The sequence below is a fragment of the Corylus avellana genome, chromosome ca9 (genome assembly GCF_901000735.1).
Source record: "Corylus avellana chromosome ca9, CavTom2PMs-1.0".
Taxonomy (NCBI): Eukaryota; Viridiplantae; Streptophyta; class Magnoliopsida; order Fagales; family Betulaceae; genus Corylus; species Corylus avellana.
In genome coordinates, this window is record NC_081549.1 from 8030267 (window position 1) to 8046934 (window position 16668).

At 40.2% G+C, this 16668-nt stretch overlaps 1 protein-coding gene across 1 annotated transcript; it reads right to left on the reverse strand.

Annotated features, from left to right (window-relative positions):
• Window positions 1-532: 532 nt before the first annotated feature.
• LOC132162251 (uncharacterized) lies at window positions 533-4705 on the reverse strand. Its single transcript, XM_059572513.1, has 6 exons — window positions 4588-4705; window positions 4162-4481; window positions 3867-4025; window positions 1338-3640; window positions 958-1115; window positions 533-867 (listed from the first exon to the last, which is right to left on the reverse strand). The coding sequence occupies exons 1-6, from the start codon at window positions 4703-4705 to the stop codon at window positions 533-535; spliced, it is 3393 nt and encodes a 1130-aa protein (XP_059428496.1).
• Between the last annotated feature and the right edge of the window lie 11963 nt (window positions 4706-16668).

Here is a 16668-nt window from a genome sequence, read left to right on the forward strand (position 1 = left end):
ACCCTATCATCCGTCGTTGAATTGGTGGTCAATGTTGGGTCAAAGGCATGGTCTCTATCTCTGTCTGTCATATTATTAACGTTTTGCAAATTCATATAAACTACGGTATTTTTGGTAAGAGCTTGTTTGAAATTATGTTCCAAAAATAAAGTTTTTAAGTCAAAAAATGTTTTTAAATAAAAGCTTATTTTTAAGCTTTTGTCAAAAGTATGTTTTGGTTATTTTTAGACTTTTTATACCCTTAAAAATGTTTTTAATTTGTTTACCAAACGAGTACTTTTATTCTTCAAATGAGCTTTTTGAGTATTAAAAACACTTTTAGACTCATCAAACGCAATCTCAAACAGACTCTAAAACTCAAAAAATAATTGGGTAGATATTATGGTAAATAAAATAGTAGTTACTTCAACGGTTAACTCTTTTGCTTGTATCAAAATAATTACAGGTGAAAAAAAGTTTGCAAAATTGTCATTAACCTATAATTATAAGTCTTTCTTTTTTTTTTCGAAAAAAATTGTTGAAATTTCATTAATCACAAAATAGGCAGTTCAGTTTGATCTGTCAAAACAATATCACGAATACATCTTGGTATAACGAAAGACCAAGACTTCTCCACGACTTGCTTACAGGCCTCTTTGGCCAACTCATGTGCTGCCCTGTTACCAGACCGGCATACATGATGACATTCCCATATCAGGAAAGTGGAAAGTAAAGATTTAATGTCTTTAAAAATCTGTCCATAACGCCCCATGTGGAAAAAATTGGATTTCACACCTGTCACCATGTTCAGCGCATCCCCTTCAAGCATTAGTTTCTCAATGCCCAAATCTTTACTGAAATTCACAGCGTGGAACAGAGCAAGAGCCTCTGCAGCAGTGGGTTCGAGTTAGCCCGGTATGACCATGCTTTTTGCTCCAACGACATCTCCTCTTTCATCCCGGACCAAAATTCCCACACCGATCGTGCCTTTCTTCAAGTCCAAAGCAGCATCCCAATTGGTTTTCAGGAATCCCTGTGGTGGCGCTTCCATCTCTTCATTGGTTCTACCTCTGCATGGGGAATTTCTGTAATATCTGTCCCCATCACCCGTTGAAACTCCTCCTCGTCCTCCAGAACTGCACGCAACAAACTCAATTGGTGCTCAAAGGTCCCATTGAAAATCAAACCATTTCTACGTAACCACAATTTCCTTGCAATGCGCACAAATCTCGTCTTCTCTTCGATAGAGCTTCTTTGGAGGAAAACATTTGCCACCTGGATAAAATCCCACCCCAACTACTGTTTTTTGAAAACATTTATCACTCCCACCCCATACGTCCATTGCCGAAGGACATGACCATAGGATATGGCCAGTGGTTTCGGCTTCATTCTCATACATAGGGCAGTAAGGGTCATTGCTAACCTTGCGCCTGAGGAGATTGTCTTTTGTTGGAAGCAGATTATTGCATGCTTGCCACATGAAGACTTTTTCTATATTCGGCAGGGGCAGATTCCAAAGCACTTTCCAGAGCTCATTGGTGCCAGCCCGGGCTGAGCTTTCGGCTTTAATAATGGCCTCTTGTTCTTTCACCATATGATATGCACTTTTCACCGTAAACTCCCCATTAGCTGATCCCCTCCAGATTTGACAATCTGGCTGGTTTGTGAGGCTAAGTGGTAGGGACATAATCATACGGGCCTCCTCAGAATTGAAAATCGAATTAATTAATGGACAGTTCCACCATCGTAAATCCCTATCAATCAATTCACTTACAGTAGCCGATGCAGGGAGCATCTTTGGTGGGAATTGAATCTGAAACGTGTGGGGTCTGGGGATCCATTTATCCCCCCAGATCCTTACTTGAGTACCACTCCCAATCCTCCAAGTTAAGCCTTCTTTCACCAGAACCCGAGCACTGTGGATGCTCCTCCGTGCATATGAAGGCTTGGACCCCAAAGAGGCTTCTAAATAGGTCCCATTAGGAAAATACTTTGCCTTCATGATTTTTGCCGTCAAACTATCCGGGGTAGACCAGAGTCTCCACCCTTGTTTGGCCAATAGAGCTCTGTTGAAGCACACCAAATCTCGGAAACCCAAACCTCCACTTGCCTTAGAGCGACTCATGCGATCCCAACTCATCCAGTGTATCTTCTTGTCATTTGCTTGATGCCCCCACCAAAATCTTTGCATCATTGAATTAATCTCCATACACAGACATTTAGGCAATAGAAAGACATTCATACTATACGTAGGAATAGCTTGAATTACCGCTTTTAAAAGAATTTCTTTGCCGGCCTGTGATAGGAGTTTTACCTTCCAATCTTGCAATCGCTTCCAAATCCGGTCCTTGATCCCTTGGAAAGCTTGTGTTCGTGATCTCCCCACAAGGGCTGAGAGCCCCAAGTAAGAATCGTACCTTTGAGAGGTAGGGATTCCAAAAGCCTCCACAATTTGTTGCTTATTTGCCGCCGAAGTATTTTTACTAAAGAAAATTGAGGTCTTGGCTCTATTAAGCTTCTGTCCCGATGCTTTTTCATACTTTTCAAGCAGCTTTGTTAATTGCCTCCAATTAGTAACATTTGTCCTGCAAAATAACAAACTATCATCCGCAAAAAATAAGTGGTTGAGCCGGGGACCTTTCTTAGAGGTAGGAACACCCCTTAAGAATCCTTTTTGATCCGCCCTGGTTAGGAGTGAGCTCAGGGCTTCCGCACACAAGATAAATAGATAAGGGGATAAAGAGTCCCCTTGTCTAATACCTCGTGTGGGATATATCCGACCCGAGGGGCAACCATTCACTAGGATGGAATAGTTTATTGATCGAACACACGCCATAATGAGATTTGTCCAACGGTCTGCAAACCCCAATCTCCTCATCACTTTCTCCAAAAAATTCAATTCCACCCGATCATAGGCTTTACTCATGTCAAGTTTAACAACCATGAAACCTTCCTTCCCCCACATTTGTGTATGCATCGAATGGAGTGTTTCATATGCAGCCAAAATATTATCCGTTATTAAACGGCCTGGTATGAAAGCACTCTGTGTAATGGAAATGATCTCTGGGAGTATACCCTTCAATCGATTTGTCAACACTTTCGACACAATTTTGTACAAAACATTGTATAAACTGATGGGGCGGAATTCAGTTACACTAGTGGGATTTTTTGTTTTAGGAATTAAGGCAATATAAGTATAATTCAAATCAGCATCTATTATTCCAGAATTTAAAAAAGGTAGAACAGAGTTGCACACCTCAACTCCTACAGTGGTCCAATTATCCTGATAAAAACATATTGTAAAACCATCAAGCCCAAGAGCCATTAAGGGTGCCATTAGGTTCACTGCCCTGCTTACTTCTTCTCCTGTGAATTCAGCTAACAAGCTACTATTCATGTCGTCTGTGACCCGTCTTTGAGTGGCCCTTAAACACTGTTTAACCCCTTTTGTACCTTCCGTAGTGAAAAGTTTACTGTAAAAATCCCAAAAAGCTTTTTCAGTGCTCTCCTGGGTATCACAGATGATTCCTCTCTCATCACAAATGTGGACCACTTGGTTTCTCTGATGCCTTTGATTTGCAATAGCATGAAAAAACTTTGTGTTCCTGTCTCCGTGTTTTATCCAGTCCACCTTGGCCCTCTGACGCCACCTCAATTCCTCCTGATCAAGTAATCGATAGTTCTTGCCTCAGAGTTGTCACTTGATGTCCCATGTTCCCCGCTTCTTGACCTTGGGCTATGGAAAGTTGGTTGGTTTTCTGTGCAATAGTTCTCTCTAATTTGTCTGCATTGTCCTTTTTCCACTTTGACAAAACCTCGTGACACCCTTTGATATTTTTTTTCAAATTCTACCATGTGTCCTCAACAACCCCATTTTTCCTCCATACCTTTTTTATCAACTTTGAGCAGGTCTTCTCTTTTGCCCATGTCGCCTCATACATGAATCTACGTTTCTTCTTGTAACTCCCTGTTGGCATTTTTTGGAGACAAAGCAGAATGGGGTTGCGGTCAGATCGGGTAGAACGCTCCACTGTCACTCGTGCCGCCTGGAAACGCGAACACCACAAAGAGTTTGCCACAACGCAATCCAGTCTCTCCCTAGTGAAAGCTGAGTCCTCTCAACAGTTTACCCAGGTGTATTTCAGACCCCGGAAGCCCAAGTCTGATAAATCACAGTCCAACAACACCTTCTGAAAAGCCTCCATTTGTCCCCCGAGGTCTTCCACCTCCTCCACACTTCTCAGATGACTCTAGGATTTCGTTGAAGTCCCCCATGCAAGCCCACATTTCAGGTCCCAAAGTAGCCAAATACCGTAGCAAACTCCATGCCTCTTCTCTCTTACTGGTTTCTGGATGTCCATAGAAACATGTAAGTTTCCATTTTCCTCCATCACCAAGAGGGATTGTGGCATTGATGTGTCTCCTACTATAATTCTGAATCTCCAATTCCGCTTCGTTTTGCCAGAACAATGCAAGACCGCCACTTCTCCCTTTGCTGTCTACTACAAAAACATTCTAAAAATTAATCTTATTTCTAAGACGTTCCAACTTCATTTTATTCATCTTGGTCTCCATAAGAAAGACCACATTGGGCGCCTTTTCCTTCACCAAACGGCAAAGTTCCCTCACTGTCCGGGGGATCCCAAGCCACCGATAGTTCCAGCTCAACATTTTCATACCGGTGGGCGGGTCTGCAAAGCAGACCTCGTCGATCCCGATCCCACATCTGCGTCCTTATTTACTGTTCCCACCAGACTATTTTTTCCATGCATATCAGCCCCTCGGGGCTTCATTCGGGGTCCCTGGACATCCTCCCCCTGGCCTTCATTTTTCCTCCTCACTAGGTTCCTTCACGAAAACTTGTCCCGCACGAGCCCGTCTTTTCCATTTCAGCCCATTGGGTTCCTTCATATGGCCCCCTTGTGTTCCAGCAGCATCACCCGAGCAGCCCCCCATATTCTTTGTTTCCTCCTCACTAAGCTGTGGGCCCTCATGTCTTGGCCCATTAGTCCCCTCTCTACTGCCACCCATCCCCATGACAAAGGATCCATGTAGCCATTGCTTAGTTAATAAAAGCCCCCCCTGATCATCCCCACGCATCACGTTGATTGCTACGGGAGAATCTTGTATTAATTCATTTCCATTCTTTGACACATTTATACCTTGCAAAAAATCCGCAGCTGATTTTTCCTGCTCCAGTCCAGCCGTTTCCCCCTCCACCCTTCCTTCTCCAGCGTTGCCACTAAACAAACTCATGTCCGTATCTTTCCTTAACTTTTCCGCCTTATCTGCCATTTCCATAATTGAACCAACAGCCGTTTCTTTTCCTTCGCCGGAGTCCTCCTCCATTCCGGTGACCGTTTTTTCACCACCCCTTTCCTCCTGTTGTGCATCCTTCGTTTTCCATGACACCGAATCCTTGGAATTCAACATAGTTGGGTCGACATATTCATAAGATGGCTGTTGTCATTCGTGATCCCAGTTTCGTCAATATTTCGGTGGAGGCACTCGCCACCATGGTCCAAACTGGGTTTTCAAGCCCTGTTTGCCGTGACCAAACCACAACTCACACCCAGAAGGTCCATGTTGAATTACCCCACAATCAGGACAGAACTTAGGTAGTCTTTCATATTGAAAGGCGATCCATGTTTCCTTTCCTTGAATCTTCAGAGTACGCCCCCTTGCCAGCGGTTTTGACAGGTCGATGATGATTCGAACCCTAAGATATGCTCCCCAACCCACTCCATCCGGATCAGTTTCCACTTCCTCCACTGTTCCCACAGAAGAACCAATCCGATAGCCAACTTTTTGAGTCATACATGCCAAAGGTAAATGGTACATACGAACCCAAAAAGAGACCTTTTCAAAAGTAATACTTGTCGGTGATGTAATGTCGTCAAAATCTTGGACTGAGAAAAGGTTTCCTTCAACAGTCCACGGTCGTCCTTCCAACAATCTGGATTTGTCCCAGAAATGTTCAAATTCAATCAGGAACAGATTGAGTCCCAAAACCTTGAAGACAGTGGTCCCTGAAGGTTTCCACAAACGAATCATAACCGATTTGATGGTGTCCTTGCCAATAATGCGGTCAGCAATAACCTTCCCCACAAGGCAAGCTTGTCCCCTTGAAACTGCTTCTGATAGTTCATCTTCCCCTATTTCCAATCCCTCACCTTCCTCTTCTGTCAAAGAAATACTCTCCATGTGGTTTGAAAGGTATTCAGCCATCTCAGAGAAACCAATGGAAAAAACTATGGAGCTCCAACTCTGCATGGGACAGAGTTTCTACTTTCTTCTCCTCTAGGGTTTTTGGGGTCCTAGAGAGAAAACCTTTCAAATTCAATACTAAAATACTGTTAAACATACCAAAAAGACAAAATTCAATCAAACATGATACGATATCACCCAGCTTGCATCCAAAAAAACCCCATCTCCAGCTATTCCCTACTACACACGTCCCTTCACAACACACTGCCCAAAATCTTCATGTCACTCTATCCCCAACCGTGCTTTCCCCACGACCTTTTACTCTTTTACAAGCTTTCACGTAAGAGGAATGCTTCCCTTCATTTCATCCACCATCTTCACTTTATCATTTTGATTAAAAAAAAAAAAAAAAGAAAGTAAAGAGTGAAGAAATGATAAAGTGAAAATTTTAGCATTTAATGCACGTGTACGAGGGAATGGATGTTTCACAAATGGAGGGTGTTTGTGGCTCTCAAAATCCAGCAAGAGCAGGTGTTGAGATTTTCTTGCTGACTTTTTTCCACCCTGTTTAAAATTATAAGTCTTTCAATTAGCTCCCTCTGTCAGTTCTACGTAAGTCAATAATAAACCCCACAAATTTAATGGTTAATGTATTAAATTTATATGAGAATGTAGGTTAAATATAAATAACTTATTGATCCTTAGCATTTCTCTAGAAAAAAAAAAATGTAATATAAAAAATCACCTGGAATGACACCCATAGCGAGATGGTTAGGGTTTTCTTTAAAAAAAAAAACAATTATTTTAGGGTATAATTATATTTTAACAACAAATAATAAGGGTATAATTGATGTTTTATTATTATTTTTTTACTAGATTTAGCCGAAGGGGTAGAGTGAAATTGGATGATCAATTGCACCCTTTTAAAGGCCAAAGGACAATAGGTTTGAAGGAGAGTAAGAGTTCGTTTGGGAGTGCGATTTTAAAAATTGTTTTTTTGAAATCGCCATTTTTTAAAATCACACAGGCTTTTGATAAAACATATTAAAATCGCATAGCATTTTTTCACGATTTTAAAATTTGCGTTTTTAAAATCGCAATCCCAAACACTCCAAAATTGCGATTTGGTTTAAACATGTAGATTATTTCTTTAAAAACGCACTACCAAACGAGCTCTAATGATGCATTTGACTTTGCGATTTCATAGACAAAAAGTACGATGTTAAATCAAATCACAGAAAATTAATTGTTTGGGATTACGTTTTTTTTTTTAAAAAAAAGAATTGCTATTTTAAAACACTGATTCTGCATTTTCAAATCACAGGTAATGATGTGTTATTTTGAAAACACACAATTTTAAAGGCTAAACTATGATTTTAAAGACCCAAATCACGATTTTACCAAACGCTTAACTGTGTTTTAAAAATCACGTTTTCAAATCGCATATTTTAAAATCGCTATTTTTAAATCTCAATCCCAAACAAACCCTAAGTGTAGTTTTAAAAAAGAGAAATTGTCAATATATATATATATATATTCATTCAACCATCTCAGTATTAATTATGGAGAAACTTTATGGAGAAATAATATTCACAAAATATAATTTATGAGAAATTAGTTTCAGTTCTGCTTGATATATAATGTCAATTAATCTTTTGTACTAATAATGATTTAAGAGAATCCGTTAATTTGTTCCCACATAAATACTAACATGACTATGATGAGGATAAAATTTTCTCTCTAGGGCTCTCTGAAACCTAGAGGAGAAGGAAAAATATTCTTCCATCACAAACCTTTCGGCTTGTGCGCGGGAAGGTGAACTTTGCAATCCTTTTTGTCTGTTCTGCTTTGCTGTTATTGGTGCTAGGGATGGCTGAGGAGTTAGAGGCTCTTTGGGGCAGATTCTCTTTGACGGAAGAAGAGCAAGATGGGCTTGAGGTGGAGGAAGCGGATGTGAAGGGGATCACAGAAAAAGGCTCTCATTGTCTGGTTGGAAAACTTATCTCTGAAAGGTTTGTTGGGAAGAGAACCATAAGGGCGAAGCTAATAAGAGGATGGAGGCTGACGGGGTCTTTGGAGTTCAAAGTTCTTGGCGAAAATCTTTTTCTATTGGAGTTTGAACACGAATGGGATAAGATTCGGGTAATAGAGGGACGCTCATGGATTTTTGAAGGCCAACTTTTTTTGGTGACGGGATTACGCCACCGAGTGAGATGAATTTTGATACGGCGGCTTTTTGGGTTCAGATGTATAAGTTACCGCTTTCATGCATGGGAAGAGAGATGGGGTTCAAGCTAGGAGCAATCATTGGGGTTGTTGAGGATGTTGATACGGATGAAGACGGCATTGGATGGGAAGAATATTTACGTGTAAAAGTTCAAGTAAATGTCTTCAAACCTTTGCCAAGAGGTAGGATCCTCAAAATTCTATGGATTCCTTTTCAATATGAAAGGGTACCCAAGTTTTGTTTCCAGTGTGGGGTCATTCGCCATGGTGCTAGGGGCTGTGTCAATGAGGAATTACGGTGGAAACAGGGAAAGCCGAAGGAACATGAGTACGGGCCATGGTTGGGAGCGGGTTCTCCTAAAAGGCGAGCGGAGATACGACGGGGAGGTTGCAGCGACAATGATTTTTTCCAGGAAGATGATTATTTCCATGGCTCAGCTCCGGAGATGAGCCCAGCCAATTTCCGGTCGGCGAGGGGCACAACCATGGAGAGTAACAGAAAATATACAAGGAAAGAGGACATAAGCGGGAAAGGAGGAATCTCATTAAACTCTCCAAAATTCCCTGGGACTGGTTCGGGCGGTTTTCCTTGTGGGGCGTTCAATGATTTAATGCGAGAATCGCCAATTATGGAAAATGGAGGAGATCACGGAGATTTTACGAGCAGGTCCGTTACTTCAAAATTTGGAAAAAACGTGGAAACTGTCGGTGAGAATTGCGGTGGACATGCACACGTAGGGGAGCAGATGTGTCAAGTTAGGGAAGGAATGAATGAGTATAATGACAACCCATTAAGCAAGATTCACTAAGCCACGTCAGTCCTTCAGCACATGGGTGATATTTTCTCTTCACTTAATGTAACTGTTGGGCCTTATGATCACGAGGGCAGGGAATACCCTTCTGGGAAGGAAGATACGGAGCCTATTGCTATGAGTGGTGGGTCCCTGAGATCGTGGAAAAAAGGGGCCCGAGAGAAGAAGGAGAAAGACACTGAAAGAATTGAGAAATTACTGATTTTGGGGAAAAGACACGCAGAGGTGGATGTGGCTTTAGAGAAGAAGAAAAATGAAAGAAAAAGGGGGAATAAAGTGGTGGAGCATGAAAGAAGCACTGAGAATTTATTGGCGGCAGCTGGAACACAGCCCTGCCAAGAGCCATGAGTATCCTCAGTTGGAACTGCCGGGGGCTTGGGAACCTCCGGACAGTTCGAGACCTTTGTCGCTTGGTAAAGGAAAAGAAACCCAGTTTGGTGTTCCTTATGGAAACCAAACTAACAGCTTCTCGGGTAGAACGGGTGAAGTATCAATTGGGTTTTGGAAGTGTTTTTGTGGTCGACTGTGTAGGGAAGAGTGGTGGTTTAGCTCTCTTTTGGAATGATAATGAAGCGGTGGAAATACAAAACTACAGTCGACGTCATATTAACGCAATAATCAAGGGTGAAGATGGGACACAAAAATGGACTCTAACTGGATTTTATGGCAACCCCGAAGCGTCAAAAAGAAAAGAATCCTGGGACCTCCTTAAGCATCTCCATTCATTGTCTTGCAATGCATGGATGTGTGTGGGGGATTTTAACGAAGTTTTGGGGGATTCTGAGAAATTTGGCGCTAATAAACAGCCTGGATGGCAGATACGGGCTTTCCAAAAAACCATAGAACGGTGCCAACTCTATGATTTAGGGTATAGGGGCCCAAAATTTACTTGGAGTAATAAGAGGGAGGATGGTCAGTTTATTATGGAGAGATTGGACCGAGCTATTGCAAATCAATTTTGGATGAATTCGTTTCAAAATTATGGTGTTGAGGTACTGGCAAATCGAACTTCAGATCATGCTCCGATTTATGTACAGCTTCATATAGACTTGCGTGGCCAAAGAAGAGGGAAGAAGGGATTTTTCTATGAAGCTGGGTGGGGAAAACAACAAAGCCATAGCAACATCATACAATCGATTTGGAGGGAAAATAATTTTTTCTCTAACCCGTGGCATTCTTTTTCGGCTAAGGTGGAGAGGTGTAAGCGGGTGATCAAAAAGTGGCAAGTCAAGGAGAAAGGGCAGGCTGAACAACAAATACAGGAAACAATGGAGCAGTTGAAGATATTGCAAATGGCTGAGACTCACCCGGATGGGGAGAAAATTACCATGTTGCAGCAAGAGGTGAATGCTCTAATTGAGCATGAGGAGATGCATTGGCGACAGCAGGCTAAAGAACATTGGTTACAAAATGGAGATAAAAACACGAAGTTTTTTCATGCCAGTGTTAATCAAAGGCGTCGAGCAAACAAGATTGTAAGTATTGAAAACGAGGAGGGGTTTTTATGCTCATCACTGGAGGATATTATCAATGCTTTCACGGAGTATTTTCAAAATATTTTTTCTTCATCAAGTCCGAGTGGATTAAGGGACTGTTTAGTTGGATTCGAAAGGAGAGTCACTCAGTCCATGAATGAGCAGCTGGAGCGGGAGATCACAGAGGAGGAAATTCGATGCGCCATCACACAAATGGGTGGCCAAAAAGCTCCGGGACCGGACGGTTTGCCAGCTTGTTTTTCCCATGATAATTGGTCCATCATCGGGGATGAGGTATGTAATGTGGTTAAAAAAATTTTCAATTTGGGTAACCTTAGCGATGATGTAAATTTTACCCATATTGCTTTGATTCCTAAGAAGAATAATCCCTCAAAGGTCTTTGATTTTAGACCCATTAGTCTTTGTAATGTTTTATATAAAATTATTTCAAAGACCATGGCAAACAGATTGAAGGTGATTCTCCATGAAATTATTTCTCCCAATCAAAGCGCGTTTATCCCGGGCAGACTTATCTCAGATAACTTGCTGGCGGCATATGAAACCATGCATTCCATGCACTCTAGGATGTGGGGGGAAAGTCGGATATCTGGCACTTAAATTAGATATGAGCAAAGCCTACGATCGGGTAGAGTGGTGTTTTTTGAAGGGGGTTATGGAAAAAATCGGCTTTGGTGAGAAGTGGATTGGCCTTGTCATGAAGTGCATTTCCACGGTCAGGTATTCCATCATTATTAATGGAAATCCTGAAGGAAGTATTCAGCCCACTAGGGGTATCCGACAAGGGGACCCTCTCTCCCCGTACCTGTTTATATATTGTGCTGAGGTCTTAAGTTCCCAACTTATACTTGCCGAACAATCTGAGAGTCTCAAAGGAGTTCCAACATCAACAAGGGGTCCACGATTAAATCATTTATTCTTTACAGATGACAGTCTGATTTTTTGTAAAGCCACAGCACAAGATTGGCAACGCTTGACAGTTATTTTGAAAGGCTATCAAAATGCATCGGGTCAGCGGTTGAATAGAGACAAAACGTCTATATTTTTTAGCCGTAATACCTGAAAGGAGGTAAAAGAGCTCATTACTCGGTTGTCAGGGGTGCCAGTCACACAGAGGTATGACAAATATTTCGGGCTCCCTGCATTAGTAGGGAAGTCTCGAATCAGAGAATTTAAGAATCTATCTGAAAGAGTAAGGAAAAAAGTTACGGATTGGAAGGCGAAGTTACTTTCACAAGCGAGAAAAGAGATATTATTCAAAGCCGTGGTCCAAGCTATTCCCACATATAGTATGAGTATCTTTCTGCTCCCAAAAGCCCTTTGTAAGGAAATTAATGGCATAATACAGAAATTCTGGTGGGGAAATAAGGAGACTGAAAAGAAAATACACTGGATGAGTTGGGAGAAAATGGGGCGAGCAAAGTCGAAAGGGGGGTTGGGTTTCCGAGATCTCCACGACTTCAATAAGGCTCTGCTTGCAAAACAATTATGGAGTTTATTAAATCAGCCGGATACGTTGGCTTCTAAAATTCTTAAGGCCAAATATTATCCAAGGGGTACCCTAAGGGAGGCAAAAGTGGGGAGTAGACTGTCTTTGGCTTGGAGGAGCATTCTTGCAGCTGAGGAGCTGTTTTTTGCAGGTTTGATTTGGCATATTGGGAATGGGAATTCAGTGTCTATTTGGGGGGATAAATGGATTCCATATCCCTCTACTTATTCTATACAATCTCCTTGCCGAATTTTACAAAGAGATGCAAAGGTTAGTGAGTTGATTGAACCAACTTCGTCAAGATGGAACATTCCTCTTATCAGGGAGATATTTTGGGAAGAAGAAGCTGACTTGATATGTGGGCTACCAGTGAGTAGATACAACAAGCAAGATAGGTTGATATGGAAATGTACAAGCTCGGGCAAATTTTCGGTTAAAAGCACATACCACTTAGAGCTCGAGAGAAATGCAGCAAACTACAGTGGTGGTTCCAAACAATCTGATTATAATGCCATCTGGAAGAATATATGGAATTTAAGGGTGCCCAATGCCACCAAGGTTTTCATATGGAGGGCTTGTAGTAATATTCTTCCCACAAAAGAAAATCTCAAAACTAGAGGGGTGTTGGAGGATGCAATTTGCATTTTATGCACTAGAGAAGTTGAAACGATTGCCCATGCTTTATGGCACTGCCCCGCGGTTAAAGATGTTTGGAGCATAAGTGCACGCTCTCTGCAGAAAAGTGTCTATAATGAGGAGGGGTTCTTGGAAGTTTTTGAGACTTTATCTCACAGATGTAATACGGAAGAGTTGGGAATTTTTGCTTGCACTGCTCGGGCTATATGGAAGAGGCGAAATGAAGTAACTCATGGTGGCTTATTCAAGCACCCAATACAGTTAGCCCAAGACGCCATAGCACAATGGAAATCATGGGACAAATCTCTTGATCAAAAGGAGAATGTGGACGATATGGAACCAAGTGTAACCGCCCATCAGGTTCGGTGGAAAGCACCGGCAGGTGATATGTTCAAAGCAAATTGGGACGTGTCGGTGAAACCTGTTTCAAGGAGATTTGGAGTGGGCATCATCGTTCGAGACTCTAGGGGACAGGTATGTGCAGCATCCTGCTTGGTGATTGATGGACGTCCGGACCCCACAATTGCAGAGGCGATGGGTGCACCGTATACTGTGGAATTCTGCCGTGATTTGGGACTCCAAAAGATTATTTTGGAAGGAGACTCAAAAGTTGTGATTCAGGCTATAAAAGGTGGGTCAATATGGTGTAATTTGGTCAAATTATTGAAGACATCCATACTATCTTGCCAGGTTTTAGAAGCTGGAGAGTGGAGCATGTCCGACGAGAAGCAAATGAAGCAGCCCATGGCCTGGCGAGGGAAGCGATTTCCACTTGAATTTCTAGAGTTTGGATGGAAGAAGCCCCGGATTTTATTAATGATGTAGTAGCTTTAGAGCAATATGCTCTTGTTGTTTAGAATCTCTATGATCTCTTGGTATTTAGAGTCTTTTTGACTCTAGATGTTTTATGTAATTCAACAGATTTTTTTGAATAAGATGAGTCATTTATTCAAAAATATATATATATTGATTTGATACTGTAATATTATTCATTAAAAAAAAAAAACATGACTATGATGAGTATAAAGCTAAATAATCTGGTAGGTCCCATCCTTTCTATGAATCCACAATTTAGCTATTTTTTTCATGAATCTCAACTTCTGGTAGACACTATACAAAATATACTGTATATTTGATTCATATTCCTTGGGAATTAATTTATTATTGTTATTATTTTGTTATTTTTGTTGGTTTCTTTTGGATAGTCATTATGAAGAAGTTGTCAAAATTAAGCGTAATGCCAAAAATTACATTTTTATCTTATCACCATCTCAACATTAGTACAGGTGGACGGCACGACGAGCCAAGAAACCACTAGCGAGAGCATGGAGGACGCCAAGAAGCACGGAGGGCAACGGAAAAGGAGTGTTTGGTAAACCCTTTTAGTGAGGGGGTTCCCAAACAAGGCTCTTATTTTTTAAATTAGAAACCCAAGAATTTAATCCAATTTTTTTTTTTTTTTTTTTTTTTTTTTAAAAAAAGGAATATATATGACTTTTCCCTAAAACTTATTCAGTTTTATTTATTGTGGCACATTCTCATTATTTGTGTTACTATTAGTCACAAAAAAAGAGCTTAGCTTAGTGTTGCATGTTTATCGTTGAGTACCCACTTTAGCTTGTCCCCTAACATGAAATGCTCGGGCCATGCCATGCTCCGTCAAACCTTCTAGTTTACAAAACTTCTCAACTTCTCTTTTTTAGAGAGAGAAGTTCTCCCTCCTCTCTAGACTTCCCTTCTCCTTGTGAGACATGTTGCCACTGGAGAGTACTTTTGGGGAGGATAAGTGATTGATCATTTTGTTGGAAATAATTTTGAATGGTACATAAATTCTCATTTATATACAATAATTACCGTATGAAAATTAACATTCTAATAAAATAAAATAAAAGAGATGAAAAGTAGAGTATAGAAAGATCTCACAATATGCTATAGAATCACGCAAGAGCGTTGTCCTTAAAGGTTGATTCGTACCTCCCGAAGTATGTAACTCGGTGCGATTGGATCTCTTGACACGCAACCTCTCAGGATTAGACTATTGCGTCTATCTTCATTAAGGACGCACTTCGAATAACGAAGACTAGTAGAACAACCATTTAATCTTCTTGATAAACAAAACCACATAGAGAAAATACAAGAAGTAGAAGACAATAGGTGGACATTGCCCCTAATTATTTGCTTTTATAATGTATATATAACTAAGTAAAAAAAATCTGATGAAAATCTATATCAAGAGTATATTATATATCGCTTTTTGGTGGCTTTATAAAAAGAATTAGTGGGCTATTGATTCATGCTATTAATTGCATGAATATATGTAACTGTCATAAAAAGTTTAATACCAACGGTCATACATATATAATCTTGAAGATATATAGACCAAACGGTCAAATAATTAAATGCCATCAAATCTTGTTAATGGACAAATCCGTTTAGACGTTGGTCAATACCGATTTTTCCAAGCAACGGTCAAAAAGGTAGAAAACTAAATTAAAGATTTTTTTTTTTTTTTTTTTTTTTCATAAAAACTGGTTTGATACTCAACGGTAAAAAATTGGTTTAAGACCCAATGGTAATAAAAAAAATATTTAAGTAATAATAAATCATAATTGAATAATAAAAGATTGTTTGTAACATCACAACACATTTTCCCTCCCTCCTCCTTGTGAGGCAGGCTGTCGCCATTGGAGAGTGCTTTGGGGGAGGAGAAGTGATTGATCATTTTCCCTCCCTCCTCCCTTTCCCCCCTCCCCCAAGCTCAGTCATTTTTTCTATGTGTTTTTCTCTTCATTCTCTTTTAGTTTTTTTCGTTGATTTTCCTTCCAAATAAGCAATGGCATCCCCTCCATCTCCTTAAGCTCGTTGTTCCTTCACCTTCAACTTGCGCTCTTAGTCACAATCTTGTTTCTACCAGGTGGTTTGCCCATGTGCCATCCATGAAGAACATATTTAGGCTTTTTCAACACAGATTTGTCTTCCTCCGTCTATCCCCTCTGCCGATGGGTCAAAACCCCAATAGCTACGGCCTCACTGCTACTCCATGCATCCCTCTACACCCGCGCTTGGGCTTCATGCACCACCTTGCCGATGCTGTTGTTTTGGTTATGATGTTTGTTTTGATTTTTAGTTATTGTTATTTTTTGTGGGTTATATTCGTCCTATCCCTCAATGGTTTTATCTTGTTGTGGAGACTTTTGTAACTAGAGTTCGTTCTTTATTTTTGACAACTCTTTGAGTTTCCTTTCAATGGTTGTTGCAGCTTTCAAGCAAGTTAGATTCTTGTCTTGCTTCAAAAACCGCATTGTGCGGTCCATTTTTTCGCTTTTAGCCCAAGATACAAAAGACCATGCCATTTCTTTTAGCCCATTTCCTATTTTTTATTATTATTGTTTTCTGCACTATATTTCCATTTGAATATATTGTTGGGGACCTTACTCCTCTTACCTTTTTTGTTTCCTCATAATCCTTTCCCCATTTGATTAAAAAAATAAAAAACAAACTTTCTATCTTGTCAAAACATATATATATATATATATATATATGAGAAATTTTATGGTTCTTCTTGGTGTTCTTTTAATTTTATGTGAATATTATTTTCTTAAAATTTTTTTTTTTTTTTTTTTAAAAAAAAAAATCTTACCCCATCTATATATATATATACATATATACAAACCTAAAATTTTGATTAGGTTAAAATCTCAACATGCCAAGAAGGGGATCCACCATATGCCTTTTGTGAATTGATTTGACTAAAAATAAAAAATAAAAAATCAATAAATGATATTTCAATTATTAGTAAAGCAAAATCAAAAGTTTTTTTTTTTTT

Coding starts and splice junctions, on each gene's coding strand:
- LOC132162251 (XM_059572513.1), bottom strand. CDS start 4,705: ATGTGGGATCGGGATCGACGAGGTCTGCTTTGCAGACCCGCCCACCGG. Junction 3,641..3,866: donor GCTCAAAGTTGATAAAAAAG/GTATGGAGGAAA, acceptor TTACTTGATCAG/GAGGAATTGAGGTGGCGTCA. Junction 868..957: donor CTTGAAGAAAGGCACGATCG/GTGTGGGAATTT, acceptor CCACTGCTGCAG/AGGCTCTTGCTCTGTTCCAC.